The 19,271-nt window shown below is 40.2% G+C and overlaps 1 protein-coding gene across 1 annotated transcript; it reads left to right on the top strand.

Annotated features, from left to right (window-relative positions):
* The first annotated feature begins 14,290 nt into the window (after window positions 1–14,290).
* Window positions 14,291–16,131, top strand: LOC144376179 (uncharacterized). The gene is made up of 3 exons (XM_078042924.1): window positions 14,291–14,655; window positions 14,872–14,966; window positions 15,859–16,131. The coding sequence occupies exons 1-3, from the start codon at window positions 14,432–14,434 to the stop codon at window positions 16,101–16,103; spliced, it is 564 nt and encodes a 187-aa protein (XP_077899050.1). The 5' UTR covers window positions 14,291–14,431; the 3' UTR covers window positions 16,104–16,131.
* Window positions 16,132–19,271: the final 3,140 nt, after the last annotated feature.

The following is a 19,271-nucleotide window of genomic DNA, read 5'->3' on the forward strand; positions in this document are numbered from 1 at the left end:
ATGTCAGATAAAGATTTCAGGATAGGGGCTGGGGATGTGGCTCAAGCGGTAGCACGCTCACCTGGCATGCATGGAGTGCTGGGCTTGAACCTCAACACCACATAAAAATAAAAAAAATAAAGATATTGTGTCCACCTATAACTAAAAATTAAATATTAAAAAAAGAAGATTTCAGGATATACATGGTCAGATGGTTTGGAGTCTCAAGGAAGACATCAGACAACAAATACAGACAATGAAAGATCACGTTAAAAATCAATTACATAAGCAAATTTAAGAAGCAAAAGACCACCTCTACAGGGAGATAGAGGTTATACCAAAAAAAAAAAAAGAAAAAAGAAATTCTGGAAATTATAGAAATAATAAGCCAAATTAAAAACTCAAATGAGAGTATCACCAGCAGAGTAGACCACTTGGAAGATAGGACATCAGACAACAAAGACAAAGTATATCATCTCAAAAAGATCGTAGACAGCAAAGTGAGACTGATAAGAAACCACAAGCAGAATATCTAAGAAATATGGGATAGTATAAAGAGACCAAACTTAAGAGTTATTTGGATAGAGGAAGGTATAGAGGTACAAACCAAAGAAATGAGCAATCTGTTTAATGAAATAATATCAGAAAACTTTCCAGACATGAAGAATGAAATGGAAATCCAAATCCTAGAAGCCTAGAGGACGCCAAATGTGCAAAATCACAACAGATCCACATCAAGACACATTATAATGAAAATGCCCAACATACACAACAAGGAAAGAATTTTAAAAGCCATAAGAGAAAGGAAGCAGATTACATTTAGGGGTCAACCAATTAAGTTAACGGCTGATCTTTCAATAGAGACCCTGAAAGCTAGCACATCCTGGAACAACATATTTCAAATGCTGAAAGATAATGAGTTCCAACCAAGAATCTTGTATCCAGCAAAATTAAGCTTCAGGTTTGAAGATGAAATAAAAATCTTCCATGGTAAACAAAAGGTAAAAGAATTTGCAGCTAGAAAACCAGTGCATCAAAACATCCTTGGCAAAACATTTCATGAAGAGGAAATGAAAAATAACAATGAAAACCAACAGTGGGAAGTAGTACACTAAAAGAATAACTAATCAAAGAGGAAAGCCAAGTCAAGTTAAATAACAAAAAGAAACAAACATGGCTGTAGTTACAAACCATCTCTCAATAGTAACCCTAAATGTTAATGACTTAAATTTACCAATCAAAAGACTTAGGCTAGTAGACTGGATTTTAAAAAAAGATCTAACAATATGTTGCCTACAGGAGACTCATTTGATAGGAAAAGACATACAAAGACTGAAAGTGAAAGTTAGGAAAAATCATACCACTCACATGGACTTCGGAAGCAAGCAGGGGTGTCCATGCTCTTATCAAATAAAGTAGACTGCAAGCCAAAGTAAATCAAAAGGGATAAAGAAGGACATTACATACTGCTCAAGGGAACCATACACCAACAAGACATAACAATCATTTATATATATCCCAAACAATGGTGCAGCTATGTTCATCAAACAAACTCTTCTCAAGTTCAAGACTCAAATCAAATACAATAATCATGGGTGATTTTAACACACTTCTCTCACCACTGGACAGATCTTCCAAACAAAAGTTGAATAAAGAAACTATGGAACTCAATAACACATTTAATACTTAGACTTAATTGACATATATAGAATATATCAACCAACATCAAGCAGATACACTTTCTTCTCAGCAGCACATGGATCCTTCTAAAATTAGACCATATATTATGCCACAGGGCAACTCTCAGCAAATACAAAGGAGTAGAGATACTACCATGCATTTTATCTAATCATAATGGAATAAAATTGGAAATTAACAATAAAATAAGGAAAAAAAATTCCTATATCACATGGAGACAGAACAATAGGCCACTGAATGAACAATAGGTTACAGAAGACATCAAGAAGGAAATTTAAAAATTCTTAGAGGTAAATGAGAACACCGACACTACATATCAAAATCTCTGGGACACTATGAAAGCAGTACTAAGAGGAAAATTCATTGCATGGAATTCATTCCTTAAAAGAAGAAAAAGCCAACAAATAAATGACCTAACACCACATCTCAAAGCCCTAGAAAAATAAGAGCAAATCAGCAGCAAGAGCACTAGAAGGCAAGAAATAATTAAAATCAGAGCTGAAATCAAACAAAAGAAACAATTGAAAAAATTGACAAAACTAAAGTTAGTTCTTTGAAAAAATAAATAAGATTGACCAACCCTTAGCCATGCTAATGAAGAGAAGGAGAGAGAGAACCCAAGTTACTAGCACACAGGATGAAAAAGGCAATATCACAACAGATACTACAGAAATACAGACGATAATTAGAAATTATTTTGAAACCTTATACTCCAATAGAAGACAATAAATTCCTAAAGTCATATGACCTGTCTAGATGGAGTCAGGAAGATATACACAACTTAAACAGGCTAATATCAAATGAGGAAATAGAAGAAGCCATCAAAAGATTACCAACCAAGAAAAGTCCAGGACCGGACAGATATACAGCCGAGTTTTACAAGACCTTTAAAGAAGAATGAATACCAATACTCTTCAACCTATTTCTGGAAGTAGAAAAAGAGGGAGTACTTCCAAATTCATTCTATGAGGCCAATATCACCCTGATTCCAAAACCAGACAAAGACACTTTAAAGAAAGAAAACTTCAAATCAATATCTCTAATGAAGATAGATAAAAAAAATCCTCAATAAAATTCTGGCAAATCGATTACAAAAACATATCAAAAAGATGAATCACCATGACCCAGTGAGATTCATCCCAGGGATGCCAGGTTTGTTCAACATATGGAAATCAATAAACGTAATTCATCACATCAATAGACTTAAAGATAAGAACTATATTATCATCTCGATAGATGCAGAAAAGGCATTTTACAAAATACAACACCACTTTATGTTCAAAACACAAAGATAATGAGTTCAAACCAAGAATCTTGTATCCACAATATTAAGCTTCAGGTTTGAAGATGAAATAAAAAACTTCCATGGTAAACAAAAGGTAAAAGAATTTGCAGTTAGAAACCCGGCACATCAAAACATCCTTGGCAAAACATTTCATGAAGAGGAAATGAAAAATAACAATGAAAGGGGCTGGGGATGTGGCTCAAGCGGTAGCGCGCTCACCTGGCATGCATGTGGCCTGGGTTCGATCCTCAGCACCACATACCAACAAAGATGTTGTGTCCGCCGAGAACTAAAAGTAAATATTAAAAATTCTCTCTCTCTCTCTCCTCTCTCACTCTCTTTTTAAAAAAAAATAAACAATGAGAACCAACAGTAAGAGGTAGTACACTAAAAGAATAACTATTCAAAGAGGAAAATCAAGTCAAGTTAAATAAGTTCCTGTTATCCCTAATTTTTAAAATTAGGGATAACAGGAACTTATCTCAACATTGTAAAGTCTATGCTAAGCCTCAGGCCAATATCATTCTAAATGGACAAAAACTGAAGGCATTCCTTTTAAAATCTGGAATAAGACAGGGATGCCCTCTCCCACCACTTCTATTCCACATAGTTCTTGAAACACTGGCCAGAGAAATTAGACAGATGCAAGAAATTAAAGGAATAACTACAGGAAAAGAAGAACTTAAACTAGCACTATTTGCTGACAATATGATTCGATACCAAGACGACAAAAAACTCCACCAGAAAACTTCTAGAATTAGTATAGGAATTCAGCAAAATGGCAGGATATAAAATCAACACCCATAAATCAAAGGCATTTCTGTATATCAGTAACAAATCCTCTGAAAAGGAAATAAGGAATCTACCCCATTCACAATATCCTCAAAAAAATAAAATACTTGGAAATCAACTTAACAAAAGAGGTGAAAGATCTATATACAATGAAAACTACAGAACCCTAAATAGATAAATAGAAGAAGACCTTGGAATATGGAAAGATCTACCTTGCTCATGGATAGGCAGAATTAATATTATTAAAATGACCATACTACCAAAAGCACTATATAGGTTCAATGCAATTCTAATCAAAATCCCAATGGCATTCCTCATAGAAATAGAAAAAGTAATTATGAAATAAGAGACCCAGAATAGCTAAAGCAACTCTAAGCAGGAAGAGTAAAACAGGTGGTATCACTATACCAGACCTTAAACTATACTACCGAGAGCAATAGTAACAAAACCAGCATGGTACTGGCACCAAACCAGGCTGGTAGACCAATGGTACAGAATAGAGGACATAGAGACTAACCCACAAAATTACAACTATCTTATATTAGAGAAAGGTGCCAAAAGCATGCAATGGAGGAAGGATAGCATCTTCAACAAATGGTGTTGGGAAAACTGGAAATCCATATGCATCAAAATGAAATTGAATCCCTATCTCTCGCCATGCACAAAAGTTAACTCAAAATGGATCAAGGAGCTTGATATCAAATCAGAGAATCTGCATCTGATAGAAGAAAAAGTTGGCTCCGATCTACATATTGTGGGGTCGGGCTCCAAATTCCTTAATAGGACACCCATAGCACAAGAGTTAATAACAAGAATCAACAAATGGGACTTACTTAAACTAAAAAGTTTTTTCTCAGCAAGAGAAACAATAAGAGAGGTAAATAGGGAGCCTACATCATGGGAACAAATTTTTAGTCCTCACACTTCAGATAGAGCCCTAATATCCAGAGTATACAAAGAACTCAAAAAATTAGACAATAAGATAACAAATAACCCAATCAACAAATGGGCCAAGGACCTGAACAGACACTTCTCAGAGGAGAATATACAATCAATCAACAAGTATATGAAAAAATGCTCACCATCTCTAGCAGTCAGAGAAATGCAAATCAAAACCACCCTAAGATACCATCTCACTCCAGTAAGATTGGCAGCAACTATGAAGTCAAACAACAAGTGCTGCCGAGGATGTGGAGAAAAGGGTACACTTGTACATTGCTGGTGGGACTGCAAATTGGTGTGGCCAATTTGGAAAGCAGTATGGAGATTCCTGGGAAAGCTGGGAATGGAACTACCATTTGACCCAGTTATTGCCCTTCTTGGACTATTCCGTGAAGATCTTAAAAGAGCATACTACAGGGATACTGCCACATCGATGTTCATAGCAGCACAATTCACAATAGCTAAACTGTGGAACCAACCCAGATGCCCTTCAATAGATGAATGGATTAAAAAAGTGGCATTTATACACCATGGAGTATTACGCAGCACTAAAAAAGGACAAAATCATGGAATTTGCAGGGAAATGGATGGCACTAGAGCAGATTATGCTTAATGAAGCTAGCCAATCCCTAAAAAACAAATACTAAATGTCTTCTTTGATATAATGAGAGCAACTATGAACAGAGCAGGGAGGAAGAGCAGGAAGAAAAGATTAACATTAAACAGAGACATGAGATGGGAGGGAAAGGGAGAGAAAAGGGAAATTGCATGGAAATGAAGGGAGACCCTCATTGCTATACAAAATTACATATAAGAGGTTGTGAGGGGAATGGGAAAATAAACAAGGAGAGGAATGAATTATAGTAGATGGGGTAGAGAGAGAAGATGTGAGGGAAGGGGAGGGGGGATAGTAGGGGATAGGAAAGGTAGCAGAATACAACAGTTACTAATAGGGCATTATGTAAAATTGTGGATGTGTAACCGACGTGATTCTGCAATCTGCATTTGGGTTAAAAATTGGGAGTTCATAACCCACTTGAATCTAATGTATGAAATATGATATGTCAAGAGCTTTGTAATGTTGTGAACAACCAATTAAAAAAAGTTATTAGGAGACATACATTGGATAAGGTCTTATCTAGGCATACCAACAGGAGAGTTGGGACCTTTAGTTGATATCTTAAAATGTCCATCAGATCCAAATTCACCCCGAATGTTAATGCCTGAAGCAAAAAAAAGCATTAAAAATTATTGAAACATATATGGAAAATATGCATTTGGATAGAATTGATATAAGTTTGCCTTCATTATTTATTGTAATACCAACAAACAATATTTCTACAGGAGTATTTTGGCAAGAAGGTCCATTATTGTGGATACATTTATCTTATTCTCCTAACACTATTCTTACTAGGTATCCTGAGGCTGTAGGACAATTAATATTCAAAGGAATAAAAGCAACAAAGGGAGTGTTTGGAATTTCTCCCAATAAATTTATTACTCCATATACCATGGATCAAATTGGTGAGCTAGCTAATGAGTTAAATACTTGGGCAATAATCATGTGTAAATATAATGTTTCATTTGATAATCACTTACCATCTAATCCTTTGTTGTCTTTTTGGTCTTCACATCCTGTAGTTTTTCCAAAAATGACAAGAAAAACCCCTATCATGAATGCTCCAAATGTATTCACTGATGGATCAAATAATGGTATAGCAGCAGTAGTTACCCCTGATCAAACTTTTACATTTTTAGTACCCAAACAATCAGCTCAAAAGGTAGAGCTTAATGCAGTATTACAAGCTTTTGTGATGTTTAAAGATTCTGTATTTATTTATTTTTCTATAGTCAGTATATAGTTAATGCTATAGTATCCCTTGAAGATGCTGGTAGGATTTCCCCTTCCTCTACTGTTTTCTCTTTGTTTTCCACTATACAAAGTTTAATGTGGGACAGAAAAGATCCATTCTTTATAGGACATATCAGGGCACATACAGGATTGCTTGGAGCCCTTGGTTTGGGCAATGATTTAGCAGATAAACTACATATGACACACATATTTTCTCTACACTAGAAGAAGCTTCAAATTTTCATAAAAGGTTCCATGTCAATGCTAATACTTTACAAAAGTGTTTTAAAATAACTAAGGAACAAGGTAGACAAATAATAAAACAATGTCAAAATTGTGTGACCTTTTTACCACAAGTTAATCTTGGAGTCAATCCTAGAGGACTGATACCTAACCATATTTGGCAGTTGGATGTCACACACTTGCCAGAATTTGGAAAATTAAAATATTTGCATGTTACAGTTGATACTTCTTCCGGATTTTTGATGGGCTCCCTTCTTGCCGGAGAAAAAACTAAAGATGTTATAGCTCATTGCTTACAAAATTTTGCCACTGTGGGCGTTCCAAAACAGTTAAAAACAGATAATGGTCCTGGCTATACCTCTACCTCTTTTAAACAATTTTGCTCATCATTTGGCATTACTCATATAACAGGAATCCCATACAATCCACAGGGACAAGGCATAGTTGAAAGAGCTCATCAAACTATTCAAATGTACTTATTAAAGCAAAAAGAGGGAATTTGAAAGGGGTATAAATCCCCCAAGATAAACTTAAAATAACGCTTTTTACTCTAAACTTTTTAAATTAGGATTCATCAGGGCTTAGTGCTGCGGAAAGACATATATATCCAAAAAATGTACATAAGCCTAAGGTACTTTGGAAGGATATTCTAACAGGACAATGGAAAGGTCCTGACCCAGTGATTGTCTGGAGTTGGAGTTCTGTTTGTGTGTTTTCACAGGGAGAACAGCAGCTGATTTGGATTCCAGAGAGACTAACCAAAGTGATTTCTAACGACCAAAAAGAAGATGATTTGACTCAAATCCATAACTGATGCTATCCAGAGCTCCAGCTTGGCTATTCTTACATCTGCTACAGTGATTAACAAGGATGCTTTTGTCAATATCTATTTTATTATTGCCTTTTCCCACATCATAAAGTTCTATTTTATTTTTTGAGCTCATACAGACCTAGGTTAATGTTTTTCTGATCAGTTTTATTTTTTGACTGTGGAGTTTTTAAACATTGCAATGGAGATTTCACCTGTAAAAAACTATAAGGCCTTTACTATTATGTTATGAGTTGTATATATTATGTTATGTGTGCACACTTCTGTTTGTGTTGTATGTCTGTATGTGCGTATGTTCATATATTCATATATGAGGAGCGCTCAGGAGAAAAAGGGATCCGAATTTTTTTTATTCACATGATTTAAATGGTTTAATTTAAATTGGGTAAACAGCTGTTGAGGATTGTTTTAATATGTGAACAAGTAAGGAGGTTTACAGATCTGTTTGTTTACTTTCATCTTTCCTTTTCATTGTATTTAATAATTCTGTTCAGGATAATGTAAATTTTTCAGAAAATTGTGTTCTTAGTGTCTGTTAGAATGTTACATAATTTTTTTTTTAGCCATCATTGCCAGAATTCCTATCTTCATCCTAGTGCCAGTGAAGACAAAGATAAAACCAAACTACAGCTTCTTTGATAACTATCACAGTAAACTGTATAAACTGATGCATCAATGAATAATAACTCAACAAGTAATGCTCAATCAAGGAGTCGGTTTACTTTGGGAGGAAATGGACATATTGATAGATTCCTCTGCTTTGAACTGCTTGCAGAACTTGCCTGGACTATGTATCACTTGTATATATTGTGAACTATCTGTTGGTGCAGCGAATTTTGGTAGCGCTGGAGTATCTTTGCTGATGGTGTCACTGGTGGTACAATTTTTCAAAGGAGCTGACAATTGGCTAAGTGTTGTGGCATTTCTTATATCCTCCTCCCTTCTGCTAGTGATGGTGTAAAATTTGGGGGCCAACAGAGGTGAGGCAAGAACCTCACCCCCTCCACTGGTGCAAAGGCCTATCCACAAGTATGGCTGTATGCTGGACCAGTAGTCAGTGATGGGTATGATCCAATTGCAGTGGTACCAACCTAAGACAGGAGGCTGACGCCTAGAGGTCAGCTCATCCGACGACGGGTAAGGACCATATGTTGTATTGGACAACCTAACAGGCACGGTCCCTAAGCCACATTGCTTGTTGTTGAATTAAACAGAAGGGGGGAGATTCTGAGAGCCACAGCTGAGTCGGAATGGCCCCTGGCATTTTGCCAATAGTATTGATTGACAGGCGAGGCATTACTATCCACCTAGGCTGCTACTTTGCAGTTCTCACGCTACTTTGGAGTTCTCCTGCTACTTTGGAGTTCTCCTGGAGATTCCCGGGGATTCCCGGAGAGTTCCCATTTGTTGGGGAAGTGCAGGAGGAGGGATTTCCAGAGGATATTTCCTGCTGCTGGTTCCTGGATGAGCCACGTGGTGTTAGGGAGGAGTTCCAGGGAGCGTGTGTGGAGCGTGCTGGTGGAATTCAGAAATAAAGTTTGTTCCTGCTTTAGTGGCTCGTGATTTGTGCCCAGCCAGACTGTGGCAGCCACCAGGAAGTTAAAGTTCAGACAGTTGCACTTAGAGCAGTGGGCAACATTGATACTGGAACTGATGAACAAACACAAATAGTTTTGAACTGTGATACCCTCTCATACTTCCCAGCACTCCTGACACATCCCAAAGAGAAAATTAATAAATAAGCAGTTTGGTTCCTCTCTAACTGCAGGAAATCAACAGCAGGTACAGGCAGTAATTGATGCCAATCTTGTACCAATGATAATATACCTTTTGGATAAGGGGGATTTTGGCACTCAGAAAGAAGCTGCTTGGGCCATAAGTAACTTAACAATTAGTGGAAGAAAAGATCAAGTGGCCTACCTATTCAACAAAATGTTATCCCACCCTTTTGCAACTTACTGACTGGAAAAGATGTACAGGTTGTGCAAGTAGTACTCAATGGATTAAGTAATATATTAAAAATGGCTGAAGATGAGACAGAAACCATAGCCAATCTTAAAGAAGAATGTAGAGGACTGGAGAAAATTGAAAAACTTCAAAATCATGGAAATGAAGATACCTACAAATTGGCCTATGATATCATTGATCAATTCTTCTCTTCAGATGATATTGATGAAGATCCTAGCCTTGTTCCAGAGGCAATTCAAGGTGGAACATTTGGTTTCAATTCATTTGCCAATGTACCAACAGAAGGGTTCCAGTTTTATAAAGATATTGTGGAAGTTAGGTACAATTCAGCACTCAGATATATGTATATGTATATGTGTGTGTATATATATATATAATCCATTAAGCTTGGCTCATGGGATCTGCTTCTGCATTAAACCGGGAAAGAAAATGTGAAGATTTCGTTTTGGAATCACAGGAAATGCCCAAATGAGTTCAAGATGGCGAGTGGGTGCAAGTGAGAATAAGTGGCAAAATGTAATGAAAACTTTACATGGATGCTTATTTAGGTTGTTCAAAGTAAAAAGATCTTCAGTGCCTGAGAAGGAACATTGACTTACTCTATATCATTTGAGGGGAAAGTGAAATACTGTCATCTTCAAGCCTTGTAAGCATAAAAGAGAATAGAGTGCCCATATAAGTCAAGGAAAATGAGCCCAGGCTTTGCTATAAAGCAATGTGTGAATGGACAATGTTGAATGAATGTCTGGCTCGGTGATAGAGAGCCAGTTTCATCTTTCAAATCTAGGGCTCTTCACTCATGAAGCGGATTCCTAGTCCTGGAGTGACTGTGTATGAGAGTGTGGTTGTGCTGCTGTATGTGAATGCATGCAAGCTTGATTTGCCTTCAGGGGACTGATAACAAACATAGCAAATCATCAAAGTGAGATCATAAGTGTTAATGTACACTGGACATGAAAACAAAGACTGATTTAGCAGCAGACATTGGTTTATTCTGCAGCCTGTGTTTTCTATTTCCTCTCTCCCCCAAAACTCCCACCCCCATTTTTTTTTGTTTTGTCATCCCCCCACCCATTTTTATTTACTTTACCTAGTATGGCTCTTTTAGTTGCTTTTCAGGTCAGAAAAATTTTCAGGAAGGTTTCCCTGTGCATTTGCACAGATGAATTGTTTGATGCTATGAAAAGCTTTCCATATCATCAAAACTAATTTGTGTAGATAGATTTTTGCATGTAAAAAAATCATAAATTTCCCTCAAAATAGACTGTTGCAGTACACAAGTTACCATAATAGTAAAAAACAATGTGCTTAAAAGGCCATTCTTTTCATTTTCAGAGATAACATAAAGACCTTTGCATGAGGTAAATCTACAGCATAATTCATCTTTAGATTTTGTTGAGTCCTGTAAAGAAGAAGAAGAAAAAAGTTTCAGTTGTGATAGAATACCTTGCTGTGTTTCAATGTTACTTGTTTTCAATGAAAATGATATGGAAACGTCTAAGATGGAATTTGGTGCATATGTACTGCTGAATAAAGACCGATGAAGAGGAAAAAAAAATCTAAGTCAGAAATTGAGCCCTCTTTTTAACCAAGTCCTGAGATGAATTATCATATTGAATTGCAAATTCAGAGGAGCAGCTGGGGCTTCTCCCACCTTTTTTTTTTCCTGAAGCCAGTTGAGTTAGACATTTAGCTATTAAGTAGATTTTTATGGGTTAAAATCCCATCAGTCTAGAGAAATGGGTTACTGAAGGGCTTAGCTTAATAAAAGTATTTGATTTGCACTCAGTTGATATAAGACAAAGTCTTGCAGTCCTTAGGGCAGGAATTAAGTATACTTAGATCTTTGAAGGCTCTTGTTCTAAGTTTAACCTAAATTGCTAGCTTAAGATTGATAATAGGGATGTAAGGGGGAGGGAGAGGGTAGATAGAATTATAGGATGGGTATAAAGGGGATTGTTTTTGTACTTTCGAATTGTCATTTTATTTTAATATTATTGGAGGGTGAAAATAATATTAGGAATGTTGAGTAAGTAAATTATATGTAGAACTATAGGTTTAGCAGAGCTGTTATTGCTCTTTATGGGTATAATAAAGTTATTATTTGATAAAAGTTCCTTAATAATAACTCATTTTGAGGCGAACCCAGCTAATAGAGGAAGTCCACCTAGGGATATAAGTACAATAAGAATTATGGAAATTTATTTCATATAGTGGAGAGTGAGAGGGTGGTGGGTTTTTTATTGTAATGGAATAACATGAATATGTTGCTTAAAGCATAATATAAGTAATTAGATTAAACATATTTAGTGTGGGGTTGAATGTGATGATTGCTATTATTCAGCCTATGTGAGTGAGTGATGAGTGTGCTAGGATGCTTTTGTAGTTGGGTCTGGTTTACTTGTCCTTATCCTCCTAATATAAGGATAGTATCACTATTGTTATTACTAAGGAAAAGTTGATTGAGGGAGCAATTTGAAACATACTAGAAATTGGGACAATATTTTGTCACGTCAGTAGAATTAATCCTGAATGTATGTTTTTCCCACAGTTTACAAAATAAATTTTAAAATAAGACAATTTTAGTAAGTAAAGGACTTAGAACATGGACTTGATCCTGAAAGCTCTGAAGTTTTAGAGTTGACCAGAGTGTTTGGTTTTAGCATAAGCCCATTTTCATATTCTTAAAAGCTTTACACCTTGCAACAGTATCTCCTTGTCATCATGTTCAAAGAGCCACACATCTTCTGAGCTCTGTATTTTGTAGTTGAATTGTGAGAATTTAGCAACACAGGTGTCATCACTTTCCTTCTTTTGAGAGCCTGCTCCCTTTACCTCCATGTGCAGTCAGCTTGATGGGAGCCTCGAGAAGCCAGCAGACATGGAAATCAGGGGCTGCCTGCAGCTCAGATGTTTGTAATGAGAGAGGCTTATGTATATGAAATCATGTCATCTGCAGACAGGGGTAATTAGACCTCCTTCTAACTAGTTATACATGACAGCAGAATGCATTTTGATTCATTGTACACAAATGAAGCACAGCATTGCATTTCTACGGTTGTCCATGAAGTAGAATCACACCATTTGTGCAGTACACCATTCATGCACTTGTACATGTACCTAGGATAGTGATATCCATCTCATTCCACTATCTTTCCTACCCCATGCCCCTTCCCATTCCCTCACTGTCCTCTGCCCAATCCAAAGTTCCTCAGTTCTTCCCATACCCACCCCCCACCATTATGGGTCAGCATCCACATATCAGAGAAAACATTTACCCTTTGGTTTTGGGGGACTGGCTTATGTTGCTTAACATGAAATTCTCCAGCTTCATCCATTTACTTGCAAATGTATGGCCAGTACTTCTAATAGTGTATCGAACAAGAGTTTTGTCTTGTTCCTGATCTTTTTAAAAAATATTTTTTAGTTGTAGTTAGACACAATATCTTTCTTTTATTTACTTATCTTTATGTGGTGCTGAGGATCGAACCCAGGGCCTGGCACATGCTAGGCAAGCACTCTACCACTGAGCCACAACCCCAGCCCTTGTTCCTGATCTTACAGGGAATGGTTTCCCCTCTTCACCTTTCAGTGTGATGTTGTTTTGGGTTTGTCATCCATTGCCTTTATTTGGTTGAGACACATTTCTCTTATTTCTAATTTTTGAGGGTTTTCATTAGAAAGGGAAGTAGAATTTTACCGAATGGTTATTCTCTAATGATTTAAATGGGAATTGTGATTTTAGTTTTGATGCCTTTATTTATTTATTTATTTATTTATTTTTTTGGTGGACACAATATCTTTATTTTATTTTTATGTGGTATAGCCTGTTAGGAAGTCCAGCAAGAAGACTGTTGTCCCTTCAAAGCCTAAGGCAAAAAAGTACAGGGAGGAGAAAAACTGGTGCATTTTCCTGAAACATACAGGCCTACACCAGCCCTCAGAACCTACATCTCTTCAGGTTCCAGGCCTCAGGCACATGAGACAGAGAATTACATCTGGGCTCCTTGCCCTCTCCTTAGCTCCAAACAAGGGCAGAGGTGTAAATGTGGGTGGGAGAGAAGGGATCATGAGACACAGCCATTAGCACCTGAACCACATCGCTTCCAAAACCAGTAATGCCAAGAGCAGTAAGAAATAAGTAAAGTGAGTGAGGGGTTGTACTTCTGGCACATTAAATAGGAGACAGTGAGGGGGGGAAAGGTGTTTTCACATCAGGACATCAATCACTCAGGCCAAAGGGAGGGGTTATGGTCAGCACAGCTTCACATGTTTCCCTCTCTTCATTCATCCTGCTTCCGCTTAGGCTTCTTTGGGGGTTTCGGGATGACTCTTGGCTTTGCACAGAGGGCATATCGGTGCATTCCAGTGAATTTGCTGATGACAAGCGGGCCTTCATAGGTGGACCGCTGCGAGTGCCCAGAGGTCTCTCGGCGGCAGCTACCTCCCTCCGAGTACCTCCGCGGTAACTGGGGCTGACAAGTGGAGACCGCCTTCCAATCGGCGTCCTCCTGCCTGCTGTTCCCTGTGATGTCGCATTTGCCCTCCCGCGGGTTCCTGGAGGTTTTTTCCCCTGGCAGCTGCAACCACTTGCTGCAGCCACAGTAGATACCTCTGCCCCGGACCACGTGACCAGGAGATCGCCTGGTGACGCTGTCCCTACAGCTGCGCCACCGCTGGAGCCATAGCCGCCTGCGCTGCTGCTGCTGCTGCTGCTGCTGCTGCTGCTGCTGCTGCTGCTGCTGCTGGCGAGCTGCCTGCTGTGGGGGAGACTCCAGCTTTGGTACCACGTGGCTGCACCAATTTTGGGACACCAAGCAGGGCCTGAGGCCCGGGTGCTGGCATGTTTACCACCACAAGAGCCTCAGGTGTCTATTTTGTCAATATCCCTGAGGCACAGGTGGTTTCAGAGTTGGATGACCCTTGCACATTATGTGTGTTCCAGGCTCCCTCACTGAGGAGCCTGGTGGAGACTCTGGAGACAGCCTTAGTCTCTGACAGCCTCTCTTCCGGGTCTACCATCTCCAATTTCTCCACCCAACAGGAGACAGACACAGTGTTGGGAAGGTAAGGCCACCCAGGGTGACAGGGTCGTGTATAGCTCTGAGTCCAGGAAATGGCCCTGTGCCTGTCAGCCTCAGCCTTCTCCTCTGAACTGTGGGGTGCCAAGAACACTGACCTCATGGAGGAAAGGCCAGGCCTCTCATACTGCTGCCCCCTTCTCTCCTGGGTGGTCTCTTCACTCCCTCACTTACCTCAGTATCCACTTGGTAATGTCCACAGCCAGGTCATTGTCACAGGTGCTGAAATGGAGGACCAAGGCCACCATGTCCCAGCCCTGTCAGAAAACCCGGAGCTCATGGAAGAAGAGGCCGAAGGTGAGGAGGACTGAGGTGGGGTATGAGTATGTAGGAATGGGATGGGGCTTGAGATGCAGAGCATTCCTTCCAGAAACTGGGGCAGGGCAGGCACAATGAGAAGCAGAGCTGTCACTGTCTGCATGCATTCTGGGGACACTGCCAGGGTTGGGCTCGTGTGTGGAACTGTGTGAAACGCAGTGGGAAATATTTTTTCACTGGAAGGTGTAAAGCCAGATTTGTGGGACCCCAATAGACCTCCAGGAGCCGAATCCGATGCAGTCACTCAAGAGTCTTTTCTGCAAGCTTGAGCCTGGACTCACAACTGTTTCTGACGCAGAAGTCCCGAGGAGTGAGTCCCCACCTTTAGTTCAATGAGGATTTATAGGTTTTTTGGGGGTACTCTATGCATCACAACATCACACAGCAAATCATTTCATACCTCAGGAAAATCAAACAACAACTCTTAACATTGATTAGCACATTCACTGGCGGGAACGAGTTGGGTAAGGGTGTTTGGTTAGTTCAAGTGGTAGATACATTTGAACTGATTGGTTTAGGCCACAATGGGTGTACGTGGTAAACCTGCAGGGTTACTTAATCATGTTCTCAATCACAGAAATGACTGGGAGGGTCACCTGGCATTTCAGATATTTTCCCTGTCTCCCTCTGATTGGTTGTTGCTATGGTCCAACATCATGTCTTTGGGTCTTGCATTGCTGAGTCAAGGCTACCTAGTCACTGCAGTTAGGGGTATCTGGTTCCACGGGCCATTCCTGGAATTTAAGAAGCTGGGTCATCCCCACTTGGACAGGTCTTGCTCTGAAGTAGAGGCTGGTTTTTTAAAAAATGGAGTCACATCAGTTTCTCAGAAGGAACATGGACAGTTTCTTGACCTTTACTCCTCTTGTAGCTGCAGGGCCACCTCTGGTGCTTGGGGACACTCCAGCTCAAATTCCACCACCTCCACCACCTGAGATCGAGCTGGAGCTGGAAGGACCTGTAATGGCAGATCCTGACCAAGAACTCCTGCTGGACCCTCAGGCAGTGCCTCTTACTGAGACCAACCCAGAGCCTCCATTCCTTGCCCCTAATTTCCTTTTTTTCGTTTTGTTTATTTTAATGTTTTATATTTTATGTACAGTTTGCTTGCTTTAAAATCAAACATTATACTTGTTTATGAAAATATACAGGTTATTGGCATTAAGTGCATTCTCTAAACTGTTCACTAGTCACCACTATGTCATTCCACTGGCCCTTTGGGGAGCATTTCAGATTCAAATTATAGCATTCACTGTCCTGATTGTGGTGATGATCTTACAGGTGTGAACACTGTGAATACTTGCCAAGTCATGGGCTTTAAGTGTGTGCAGTGCTTTGTGTGGCGATCTGCTCATTCAGCTGTGTTTACACAAGGAATAAATCAAATAAAAACTCTCAAATGAAAAGTTTTACAAGAGGAAGAGGGGGGATTGTATAAGATGCTGGCAATCTGGGCCCTCTTCCATGCCCAGGTCCAAGACTGGGAAGAGGGATGGACACTGCTGGGCCCTCAGCAGTTTCAGCTCCCTCCTCATGTGTGTCATCCTCAATGAAAAAGAGTATGGTGAGACATTGGGCAGGCCCACCTGTCCAGCCAGCCACCACTAGGCCTTCTGGAAAGCACCTGTCCAGCTCAGCACCACTGGCTCTCCTTCATAAGCATTGCCCAATAAATCTTATGTAAAGATATGAACTTTAGGGGCTGGGGCTGTAGCTCAGTGGTAGAGCACTTGCCTAGCATACGTGAGGCACTGGGTTGGATCCTCAGCATGACATAAAAATAAATAAAGTAAAGGCGTTCTGTCCATCTACAATTTTTTTAAATTATTAAAACAAAGATATGAACTTTATATCTCATACCCCATCTCCAGGTGTCTTCTTGGGTATCTCAGCAAACTATCCTGCTGCCCTAGCACAACAGGGCCTCCCAAAACTTCAGATCCCTCTGTCAATCTCACACAAGTCCCTGAATTAATTCCCCAGCACTACCATGCGAGGATGAATGATATAATCTGTTTAGCTCATAGTTTGGGAGGTTGAGAGCCCAAGATTGGATAGTTCCATCTGTCTGGCCTCTCGTGAAGTCCTCCTGGCAGGTAGCATTGCAGGGGTCAGAGCATATTGCAGACGAGATCACAGGACAAAATAGGAAGCTGCCAGTGCTTGAGATGTGGCTCAAGTGGTGGCGCGCTCTCCTACAATGCGTGAGGCACTGGGTTTGATTCTCAGCACCTCATTAAAAAAATAAAATAGAAAGATATTATGTCCACCTAAAACTAAAAAAAAAACATTAAAGAAATAGGAAGCTGCCAGAGCTAGCTATATATATTTTTAGTTATACATGAACACAATATCATTATTTTTTTATTCTTTTATTTTTGTGTGATGCTGAGGATGGAACCTAGGGTCTCACATATGCCAGACAAGCACTCTACCGCTAAGCCACAACCCCAGGCTTGCTCTTTTTATAAGAACCTGTTCTCTGGAAACTAAGGAGTCTCCCACAATACCTACATTAATTTGTGCCTCCAGTAACCTAACCACCTTCTACAAGGTGCCAACTCTTAAGATCCCAGCACATCTCAATGATCACCATGCTGTGGGCCAAGACTCCAGCACAGAAACTTTTGGTGAGGACGGGCAGAGGAATGAAGCTGCCACACCAGTCTACTAAAAGACTTGTGGCACTGATAAGCCAATTTACCCCAACAGTTTTGTTTCCAAGTTTTCTTTGAAACATACAGAAAAAAAAGAAACTACAAAAATGCTTTTTTTTTTTTCTTCAGATCCAAGCAGAACAATGTGGAGAAACACTCTTGGAAGCTACGTTTTTCCTGAGTTCCATGCCCTGTCTCCAGAGCTGACCAGGTTCCTGGGAGCAATAATGACACATAGAACTGTAGTCAGGCCCAGAACCAGGAGTACAGGGCAGGAAGAGGTCTCGGGGCGACCTGGGGCTCCCAGCCTGTTGCCAGTTTCCCTCAGGCAGCCTCAGGCAGGCAGAGGAGGGGCTTCTGCCCAAACCAGCTGCAGCCCCTCACGCCCTGAACCCAGGGCAGGAGATAAAGACAAGGCACCCACAGGGAGGACAGGACAGGGGCCTGTGGGCAGAGAAGCCTGCTCTCTACAGGCACCGCAGACGCAGGTCTCTGCTGTGGTGACAGCTGGGAAATTGCACAGGCACCTTGACTCCTTCAAGCCCAATAACTAGGGATCCTGGGAATCCAGTAAACCTGCCCTTTGTTGGTCCACAGGCAAAGAACTGGGATCACTATATATGAACCTGTACTCTCCAACATGGCACATTATTTGTATGGAGGACTTCTTATAATACACCGACTTTACTACCCTGTAATTCATTTCCAAATAAAGAAATGGTCACCTGTTCAGTAGATTTCCAAAAAACCCATAAATTTTACACAAACATAGTACCAAGGAGCTAATAAAATCTGTTAGAACAATGTTTGGGATCACTCAAGCCAGTTTTCCTCTCAAAACTCAAATATGGTCAGGGTTGGGAGTTCAAGTGTGAACTCAGCAGGGGAAGAGGCAGGGAGGAACTGGACCAGGACCATGCCCTGCAAGCTGGTAGAGGAGACGCCAACACCTCTGCACACAGGGAGGTGAGGATTGTAGAAATCAGCACAGGGCATCACAGGACAGCAGAAAGGGACCGAATTTGGACTGAGAGAGGGAAAAATACAAGGAAAATTTCACTGAGGAAGGGAGACAAAGTGAGCCTGGAAGGCAATTGGAAATATGTCCACCCTACAAGGAGAAGATGAGGACACACAGAGGGGAGATGGTTAATTTTAGTGTCTGTGTGGCTGGATGAAGGAATACCTAGAGAAGTGGGAAAGCGTATCTGTGGGTATGTGTTCCTGAGGACCCTTCCAGAGGAGACGGCCTGTGAGTCAAAGTGGAAGAGATGGGGAAGTCCACCCTCCATGTGGGTGTGCACCTTGCAATTGACCAGGGAAGTTCCATGCTCCACGTGGAACCATGCAATTGATGGGGGCCCAGACAGAGCAGAAATATAGAAAAGGGTTTTTGTCTCTCTGCTGGAGTCAAACACTCTCCTCCTGCAGCCTTGGACATCAGAACTCTCTGGCTTTGGGATCCCAGGATCACACCAGCAGAACCGCAGGCTTTCATGCCTTCACCTCAGACTGAGAATTACATCACTGTCTTCCCTGTTTTAAGACCTTTGAACTTGGACTGAGCCACATTACCAGCATCCCAGGGTCTCCAGCCCCAAGACAGCTTGTCGCAGGACACTGTGTC

Source organism: Ictidomys tridecemlineatus, chromosome 3 (genome assembly GCF_052094955.1).
Source record: "Ictidomys tridecemlineatus isolate mIctTri1 chromosome 3, mIctTri1.hap1, whole genome shotgun sequence".
Lineage (NCBI taxonomy): Eukaryota > Metazoa > Chordata > Mammalia > Rodentia > Sciuridae > Ictidomys > Ictidomys tridecemlineatus.